Genomic DNA, 11039 nt, shown 5'->3' on the forward strand with positions numbered 1-11039 from the left:
AATTGGTTGAGAGAATAAATTATTATCGTCTTATATGAGTTTGTGTAATTCTCACCTTATGAGTTAGTTTTTAAGAAAAATAAAATATTTATTTTTTTATCGAGTAATTAATAACGCTCTTATATTGGCTTAAAAAAAAAGTAAACTAGCATGTCTTTTTCTTGGTACCAATTGGATTTAATCATTAACACTATCCAATGAAGCACATAAACAACACATTCAAGAACCCATTATTTTTTATGTAAAGTATAAATACATATGTATAAAAGTATGTAATTTTTAACAAATGTTATATTTTGAAATCATGATTTCAAAATTAGCAATAAATAAGAACTTAAATATTAAATTCATCAAATTAAAATTCTCAATCTATTTTCACCATTCACAAAGGTAGATGGGAAGAAAATTTCAAATACAACATATCATATCAACCAAGTGATACATCAAGACTCTTAGGAGTCGTTTGGCGTGAGGTATAAGGTATAATAGTATCAAGATACACTGTAAGATTACTTTATTTCGTATTTGATTGGAGGTATAATTTAGTCTTGGAATTATTTATCCCACAATTTATATCATAGTGATGAGATAAATTATTTCATTTATATACTAAAATAGCTAATTCTGAAATAACTAATCCCAATATTAATTATTTCGAGATAACTCTTTGTTAACCAAACGACACCTTAATTATGAACACTCAATTACAACATCAACAAAAAGAAAAAAATCAACAAGGTGGGGTCCAAAAGTGCTAAGGTTATATTTGTAATATTCTTTAACGCAAAGGGCATTTACAAACCTCATTTCTTTATAAAAGGCAAACACAACTATATGCTCCATAATAACAATATTACTCAATATACCAACAATGGGAAATTGTATAATTCTTCAAGAAAAAGTTGTAAAAGTGATAAAAACAGATGGGAAAATTCTTGAATACAAAGCTCCCATAAAAGTCTATCAAATTTTATCACAATTTCCTAGCCATGTAATTTCTAATTCCCTTCAAATTATTGATCAAAATCTTCTACCAAATGATGACTTGCTAAGTGGCCAAATTTATTATCTTTTGCCCCAATTACCAATGCATCCTCCTCCTAAATCACCCAAGAAGAAGGTCAAGTTTGCAAATGATCAAGTACTAGAAAAGGTCAAGTTTGCAAATGATCAAGTACTAGAAAAGGCCAAGTTTGCAAATGATCAAGTAAATGGGAAGGCCAAGTTTGAAAATGATCAAGCAAATGAGAAGGCCAAGTTTGCAAATGATCAAGCAAATGAGATGGCCAAGTTTACAAATGAGAAGGCCAAGTTTTCAAATGATCAAGTCATAAAAAAGGTCAAGTTTGCAAATGAGAAGGCTAAGTTTGCAAATGATGAAGGAAATGAGAAGGCCAAGTTTGCAAATGATCAAGTCATAAAGAAGGTCAAGTTTGCAAATTATGATCAAGCAAATGAGAAGGTTAACTTTGCAAATGATCAAGTAAATGAGGTGGTCAAGTTTGCAAATTATGATCAAGTAAATGAGAAGGTTAACTTTGCAAATGATCAAGTTGAATTATTAGAAGCCAATGACAAAAAGAAAGAGGTTATTAGGGTTAAAATTGTCATTACCAAGAAACAATTACAAGAATTATTGAGTAATGAAAGTGGATTAATCAAAGTTGATGATATAATCAAGAGTTCTACTACTATAGTTGATGAAAATACAAATAATGGTAAAGGATGGAAGCCTATTCTTGATATTATACATGAACTTGACTAGTATACTCACCAATCATCGTGATGGTCGGATCCGTTTGCGTGCAATTCAGCTGTTTTACTAATACAGATATCAAATAATTCTGCCCATCGAGACTTGACACACTCTGCTAGCTTTTGTATTTACAACTTTATGTAGTGGTTAAGTTGTATATAGGTGTATACATGCATCAAAAATTACTCCAAAGAACCAGAACACGATAACAGATTTAATTTATAGACTGACGATGCAATACGAAAGTAGACATTATGTTCTTTGCTCAAGAAGATATTAAAGCAGACAAACTAGAAACTACTTTTATTAAGTTGTTATTAGGATAATACTAGTTTGCAAGGACAATATGTCTGTTAACCATGTATTTTGTTATGATATAGATAAAATATCAATATAATATATTATCTTTAAGCTATAATATATTTTTCTTTTTATACCAAAGTCACTAAAAAGAAATTTTAACTAATAAAGTCACTCAACAATATATTTTGTCATGATGCGGATGATTTACGAAAATCAGTAACTTTTATATATGTTAAGTTCCACGTCAGATATGCACAATACTTCTCTTATAAGCTAGCTTTTAGGATTGAGTTAGGTCCAAGATTCATTTCTTTACATGGTATCAGATTCAAACTCGATCATTCCAATTTATTTATTATTATCGAGGTCGGTCCCCATATTAAAAAATTATCCACGCACCAGGTATCCAATCCTGGCGGGGTGTTAAGTACCACATCGATGGAATGCAAAAAAGATGATTTCCCTATATGAACTTCGACAATCCTCCTCTCATAAATTAACTTTTGAGATTTAATTAGGTTCAAAATTTATTTTTTTACGGTATACGCTCTCGTTGTTGTTGTTGTTGTTTTTATTATTATTATTATTACTATTACTATTATTATTATTATTATTGTTATTATGGCAAATATGAATATGAAGATGTGAATGGAATAAGTTAATTGTGACAAAACAAGAAGAAGTCATTTATGGGAACAACAAAATCCTGTAGCCCACTAAGACATGATGCATCGAAGGGGCATTTTAATGGCAATTACAACATCTACTATATAGTATACACTAGAAATATTTTTGACTTTGTATATACAGTATATTTTTTCGACAAAGAAATTCAGAAGAACTTCATCACGTACATAGCTAGCTCCGTGCCTATCAGACTATCAACCTATCGTAACATGCATTTATTTATTCTAATATACCGACGAGTTTGCCACTGAAAGACTCTTTTGAGACAAAAATGGGCTATCGAGAACGTCGAGGAGATAAGAAGGGCAGTTGATTAGATTTGGTACGATACATGGACGACCTAGGGGCAAGATACAGACTTTAGAGCTTCAAGTCATATACACAAACCGGAGTGACTTCACTACTTGAAGAAAGAAAGCTGCTTCGGCAGGGTTGACGCCGGAATCGCTAGTAATAGCCGGTCAGTCATACGACGGTGAATTTGTTCTCGGGCCTTGTACACACCGCCCGTCAGATTATGGGAGCTGGTCTTGCCCGAAGTCGTTATCTTAATCGTAAAAGAGGGGGATGCCGAAGGTAATTGGAGTCGATGGCTCTCCTAGGGTTCCCTCGTCTGAAATCTCTGAGGAAGAGGATCGAGTTGCCTGTTACGAACATCTTGATGCACAATTTCCCTTCAGCCCTTTGATCGAAATGCAGCAAAAGAAAAAAAAGAAAAATTCATGGACTCGTCATCTCCACTCATAGGAAATACGAGGTTACCCTACTCTACCTATGTCAACCTGTCATAACATGTAATTATTTATTTCAGGAAAAATGCTTTGTTTCCACCCTGAACTATACCTGATATTGTTGAGACACACTCGAATTTTAGGAGGGTCCTATTACCCCCTGGACTAATTAAAATCATATTTTTGGCAACCTTAGTGTCTACGTGGCACATACGTGACACATCAGTGAATGAACACACTGAAGGCTCACGTAGGCATTAAGGTTGCCAAAAATACGGTTTTAATTAGTCCAGGGGTTAATAGGACCCTCCTAAAGTTTGGATGTATCTCAACAATTTCGTTAGTTTAGGATGAAAACAGTGCATTTTCTCTTTATTTTAAGTTACAAATTAATATTATTAAATAACATTACTTATAATTCTTTTTTCAAAATGATTTAATTTTATTTTTTACCTCGTAAATATAATATCAACTTTATAATTATTACAAAGTTTTATTGGCGGTGGCCGCCCAACAAATGAATAACAAGTATCAACATAAAAATGACTCCATGGTCCACTTAAGTCTCCAAATTAAATAAATAATTACTAGAATATGATATTTTTTTAACAGGTAAAAAGTAAAGTAAAAAATAAATAAATTAAAATATAGTTTTTTTTTTTTAATGTGGGGTTGCAAAAAGGAGATGGTGACTCTTTCCATTTTGTAAATGAGAAGAGAATATTTGTTTTGATAAAAATAGTATTTTGTTGTGGTAGTTGATTTTCCAATTTAAGAGTATCATTATCTTGATAACTAAGGTTCATATTTACCTTTGTGAGAAAATTGTGATAGTTATAAGTTCATAACACGTATTATCTGCTATAGTTTAATATATCTTATGAATTTATTCTTTAAATATTATGATATCATCGATCGAGTTCTTAATTTAAATATTATATTTATACTTTGATCAAATCACGCATTACAACACTTCCATACTCTATTCTTTTCCCATGTTCATTTTTGGCTTTTTCAATGAGTAAAGGTATACTATATAACAAGATTTGGTTAGAATATTGAATGACTTGCAAGCAATATATTAAAAGGAATATCTCATTTATTTATTTGCTATAAGACAAAAATACTAGATGCTAATTGAAACATACCAAAAACAACTTTTAAGAACCATAAATTGAAAAATATCAAGGCCAAAATAAGTCCAGTTATCCATAGGAATGTCAAATATAGATGGAATATTTGACTGAATTTGTACGGATTAAAATGAACTAAGTTAAATATAAATGAAATATTTGACTGAATGTGGAGGATTAAAATGAACTAAGTTATAAAAATCAGCCAATCATTAATCGGCCACCTTTGAATTGAGTCAAGATGAATTGAGTTAATAAAGTTAAATGAACATATTTAATTAATTGAATTTAAACTGATAACGAATCATATTTTCATGAACTAATTTAACGACGACCCTAATAATTTGCAAAATAATTCAAGAATTAGTTAAGCTTGTAAACAAGAAAACCAAAAGAGCAATGTGAAAGTGTTTTGAGAAGTGGAATCCAACAAGTTAAAGAAAATAATATAACATGTTACTTGCCTTTGGCTCAAAGAATTAGTACATAAATTGAAAAAAATAAAATATAATACTATCTAGTATGAGTGCAACAAACACATTTCTAATTCTATTTGGAGTAGCGGAGTCAGAAATTTTATTAAAAAGTAAAGTAACTTTGACACTATATATATATATATATAGTAAAACGTTATATAGAGTATACGCAAGCTATGTTTGTGTGTATGTACGTATACGTACTTGCACTGATATTATATTACTTTAAACTCTACATCCGTCTATAATATTAGCCATTAATAATATATTGTTATGGTCTTACAATAGGAAAATAAGGTGATGACAACATGCATGACAAAAATAAATTTCAATAATAATAAGCTAAGTAAACTCCTCACCACATTTGAAAAAAATGAATTGCTTCTTGAAGCTTCTAATTATTTTGTTAAATTAATATTGAATACAACAATGTTTAAATAGGACGATATAAATAGTGACAATTCATATAACTGACTTAATTTACTCGAAATTAAGATATTATTGCTGTAAAATTTATGATATTTTCCATTTTGGCTGTTATGTGAAGAAAATATCTCTCATGAGATAGGATTTCCACTAAAATTGTGAAATGTCATGTTGCATAATCTTTTTTTTTTTTTAAAATGTATAGGTTAAATAAATAAATTTAGATTATTGTACTTTTATGATATATGTCTTAATCCAATTGCTCATTGTTGCAATTTGTCTATCAATATATGCACATCAAAATGCAACCAATTAAAAGAAGACACACACACAAAAAACTTTGATACATAAAAGTGAAAAGTGCAAACTATATGATCATACCTAACATATTCACTATAATGGTTTAGATATTTTATTGATAAAATTGGGATATTTTTGTTATGTAAAGCCTCTCAACTTAGGTCATATATATGATCGTGGGACAGTTTGATGTACAAAATATTTACATTCACGTAAGGTTTGAGAAAGGATCGCACCCCAAAAGATTTGACGTAGAAAATCTATTTTAATACAAATATTAATGACCGCTTTGACGATTGAATTTATTGTTGACAAGAACCTAAAATGAGTTATAGTAATAATTATTGATAAGAACCTAGCTATAAATGGCTCTGATTAAGCATGTGACTATAAACAAAACATTTTCTTGAAATTCATAACATGTTTATAACTTTGCCAATCTATTTTTTATCAATCATATCTATCATTAATATTCGTCAGCTCAACTAATTCAGATTAGTATCACATAAGAATGATTAAAGAAGAATAACTCGTCAACTGAGATGGGCCTACTCTCAACATTGAGGGATCACTAGATCTCGTAAACTTCGCCAAAAATCAAATATTGTATAACGCCGCATAAAAATCGTTCTAAAGGAATTTTTAAAAAATTTGAAACCTTGATTAAATATAGAAAAATTTTATTTATTTCATCATATCTTTTTATAATTGCAAGTTTACAACCTATAATTTTAGGTCAAATATTACTCATTGACTCAAAATGTGATTTTTCAAAAATATATAGATACCTTGCAACTTCCATTCTCATAAAATTCTCTTAACATATCATGAGATATTAATTAGTGCTGATTACTACTATATAATAAGAAAGTGGTATTAAGTGTGGCTGATATTATTACCTACCAATTTCTTTCCTCTATTTTAATATTATTATTCTTTTTGTCCTATTACATTGCATGAAGAATTCAAACTAATTTCTACCCCCACCCAAAAGAATACTCTATTATGCATGTATTGCTTGCCTATTACTATATATATGATATTCGATATCCGTATTCAAACTCAACAAAGTTTTATATGTGAAGATAAAACGCTTTTTAACAATGTAAACTTCAGATTTTATGCGTAAGTGCTTATTATATGTTCTTTTGAATACAATATGTATATATATTGAAAATTTATGAAGAAAGTATAAATAATAAATTTTGAATAAAATAAAAAAAAAATTCTCGAATTTATACCACTAGATAAAATATTTAGAGGTATTTTATTAAAACTAAAAATTTTCAATAGGGATAAGTACAAGAAAGAGGACTATCTTATCAATCCTATGAGATGTGATGGAATTTATTGAGAAAGTATAATAATAAATTTCGAACGCTAGTAAATCAAATGAGATATGAAAGAAATTTAAACTATATATGATTCATAATATATATTTGTAGACAAATTCAGAATTTGAAGTTTATTGATTTCTATATCAGCATCAAGTAATATAATATGTTGGATTCACATTAAAATATTTATATTAGTTTTAATGAATATTTTAACGGATATATATAAAAACTACTGAACTCCTATAAACTCGTAGTTAATATTCTAAATCTGTCATCGATAATAATCGAATTTTGAATCCGCCGCTAATACTTTCTTTTAATTTGTCATGCTCTAGCCACCCTCAAAAGTGTTTTATATATATATATATATTTGCGTATTGATAACATCACCAAGCACTAGTTACTTTTCACCAATCTCTTCATAGAATTTCTTTTTTTTTTTTCTTTAAATTAAAAAAATGAAGTTTTTGCTTTAAATAAATAGTCTACTAAATTAGTCTAGATCATCACTTAAGAGGATAATAAAGCATGAGAAGTGTTATCAAAGCAATCAATATTTGGTAGGTTAAAATTTGCACGCCATGGTGCACAAGTTGAACTCAAATCAAATTGGTTATGCACTAATGATGTGATATGAACTAATGATGGAGTCTTTGAACTGATAAAATTGTTTTCATCTAATCAGGAGGTTATAAGTTCGATCTAATCATGGAAATAATGTCTTTGCTGCCATGTGATCAGGAGGTTATTGGTTTAATCTAGTCGTGAAAACAACCCCTTTCTTATCATGTGATCAGGAGGTTATAGGTTTAATCTAGTCATAGAAATAACCCCTTTACTGGAATGTGATCAAGAGGTTATAGGTTCGATCTAGTCGTGGACAGAGGCGAAGCGATCCCTCTTTAGGGGGTTTGTCCGAACCCCCTTCGGTGGAAAAATATACTATTTATACGTGATTAAAATTATTTTTTATGTAGTTATAGTAGGTGTTGAACCCCCTTCGACTTAGTTTTCTTTGAATATTGAACCCTCTTACCTGAAATCCTGGCTCTGCCTCTGGTTGTGAAAATAGCCCCTTTGATGTCACGTGATCGGGAGGCTATAGGTTTGATCTAGTCGTGGAAATAGACTCTTTGCTGCCATGAGGTTTGATCTAGTCGTGGAAATAGCCCCTTTGCTGCCCTGAGGTTTGATCTAGTCGTGGAAATAGCCCCTTTGCCGCCATGTGATCAGGAGGTTATAAGTTCGATCTAATCATGGACATAGCCCCTTACAAAAATTTAAGGTGAAACTGCATACAACAGATCACCCTTATGGTCGGAAGCTTCCCCGGACCTCCCACATAGCATAAGCCTACAATAAATAACTTTTACACTATCAATATAACGTAATGAACAAGAGAAGGTTGCTCGACTAATAAACACCATCTACTTAACTCTAAGATTGTGAATTTGAGTCATATAGAAAAAACAATGTTTTAAATAATTACCTATAACAATGATAGTTTTCTCACCCAAGCACGCCTAACTTCGGAGTTCTGATGGAACTTGGTGCGTCAGTGCTGGTAGGGTTCGAACACTAGGTATGGAGAAAATCCTGTTGGCAGAGCTACCCCTAGAACGAGCCATGCAACGCACGATTCGAATCAGTCGAAACTCCAATGCAAACACCAAATATCGGGTGAAAAAAAAAAAAAAAAAACAATGATAGTTTTAGATGCCACAAACTGACCTTTTGCAGAAAATAACATAGAATCCACTAAGCCAAAAGCAAACAAACATACAAAATAGTCAATAAAGAGTGTGTAAACTTATTACTATATGGTATCAACATAGTAATTAGTAGTCAACCACTTATATTACGAACAATGACTTTATATAGTGGTCCTACTCATTTCAATTTGTGTAAATATAAATGGGGTCTGGTGAAGATCCACCACAATTCCGACATAGGTGGATTTTTCCACCCTAATAACAGCCATAAATCTCTCAACTAGCAATAATATGAGTATGGTGGAGCTAGAATATTCATTACGAGTTCGGCAGAATTCAGTAGTTTTAATTGAGTTTAATCAAATTTTTATAATTGTGTTAAGAAATCTACCTAATACGCGTCAATAGTTTATCTAGAATACAGTAAGTTGCTTATTCTAGAATGTTCAAGAACTCATAAACCAAAATTATGCACCAGTCGTATTTAACATGATATTATTCGCTTTGAGCTCAACCTGCCTATAGTTATATTACGAGTTTATGTGAATCTAATAGTTTTTACTACGTACATAAATTGTTGAATCTTGCTAATATAAGGAAAGATTCTAAGTATATTATTGAGTAAAACATCTAGTACCTTCCTCACTCCAGCTTCATTGAGGTCCTATTACCTCAAACTAAATTTTAGCGTATTTTTGTCTTCTTTTTTATCTTACGTGACACCTTTTCTCAACCTTTTTAGCTGATGTGACATCTTTGACGTGAGCCCCATTTTATGTAATAAAGGTGCCACGTCAGCACAAAAGGGCGATAAAAATACGCTAAAATTGAGCTCAGAAGGGGCAATAGTACTCTTGTAAAGTTGGAATGTGTCGTAGCAACTTTGATCATTGTTCGAGAAGTACCAGATGCTTATCTCTATATTATTTTTGCATTTTTTTTAAAATCTCTAGTTAGAAATTCTGGCTCCGCCGCTTTCTCAATAATCAAGTTGCACAATCAACAAAAAAAAAAAAAAAGCAATAAGGTGGGGTCCAAAAGTGATAATTAGGTTCTTCCCCTACTATTATATAAAGAACATCACATATGCTCGTCCAAATTCAAAACAAACCTTATATCTTACATAAAAACAACAATGGGAAATTGCATAGTTCTTCAAGAAAAAGTTGTAAAAGTGATAAAAACAGATGAGAAGATTCTTGAATACAAAGCTCCCATCAAAGTCCATCAAATTTTATCACAATTTCCTAACCATGTAATATCTAATTCTCTTCAAATCATTGATCAAAATCTTTTACCAAATGATGATATGCTAGGTGGAAAAATTTACTATCTTTTACCTATATTACCTCGAAAACCAGCAGTAAAAAAGAAGGTTAAGTTTGCTGATGATTCAAAAAATGTTGTAAGGATTAAGATTGTCATCAGTAAAAAAGAGCTTGAAGCTTTGTTGATGAGTAATGAAGGAGGATTAATCGCGGTTGATCATATCGCGAATCACAGTGTGAAGAAGGAACATGTTATCGCAAATGATATCTTACACTGTTCTGTTGTCGACGATAACAGTATTGATCGAAGTAAAGGATGGAAGCCTGTTCTTGATAATATACCTGAAATCGACTAGGAGAGAGGGTTTGCTAGTCAACTGACAAGTGAGGCTTGCACAAGTGGTTGAACAGGTTCGAGTTAGGGTTGAGGGTAAGTGAGAGCACTACTGATCCCGAGGAAAAATGAAACTAGTCACCTCACAATCTATACCTTTTGTTTCAATCTATGTTGCTCGGATCCTTCAAAAAATGCCAACGCACATATGTCAGATCCTCCTGACGTGCACTACTTTTGGAAAATCTGACATGGGCGCGACAGTTAGTATACGTGTACTCGGCTAGCACACAACCTTCTGACTTTTTTTTGTTTTAGTTTTGGTAAACTTATTGTAATATAACTAGTTAACTTATAATTGTAAGAAGCAAAGAGCTTCAAATATGAGTTTGTAGTTTCAACAAGTGAAATATGATATAAAGTTTCATGAATACCATTTAAAGAAAAACTCGTTTGGCTCTCAAAATACAACTAAGCGATAAAGAAAAATAAGTTGAAGGAAGAGATCGAATATATACTCTAACAGTACCACTCATATTTCTGGCGTAGCGATTTCATCTTGTTTCCATATCTTGA

The 11039-nt window shown here is 31.1% G+C and overlaps 1 protein-coding gene across 1 annotated transcript; it reads left to right on the forward strand.

Moving 5' to 3' along the window:
* The first annotated feature begins 837 nt into the window (after positions 1 to 837).
* Positions 838 to 10760, forward strand: LOC107841747. Its single transcript, XM_047396949.1, has 3 exons — positions 838 to 1764; positions 8307 to 8392; positions 9938 to 10760. The coding sequence occupies exons 1-3, from the start codon at positions 872 to 874 to the stop codon at positions 10483 to 10485; spliced, it is 1527 nt and encodes a 508-aa protein (XP_047252905.1). The 5' UTR covers positions 838 to 871; the 3' UTR covers positions 10486 to 10760.
* Positions 10761 to 11039: the final 279 nt, after the last annotated feature.

The sequence above is a fragment of the Capsicum annuum genome, chromosome 9 (assembly GCF_002878395.1).
Source record: "Capsicum annuum cultivar UCD-10X-F1 chromosome 9, UCD10Xv1.1, whole genome shotgun sequence".
Lineage (NCBI taxonomy): Eukaryota > Viridiplantae > Streptophyta > Magnoliopsida > Solanales > Solanaceae > Capsicum > Capsicum annuum.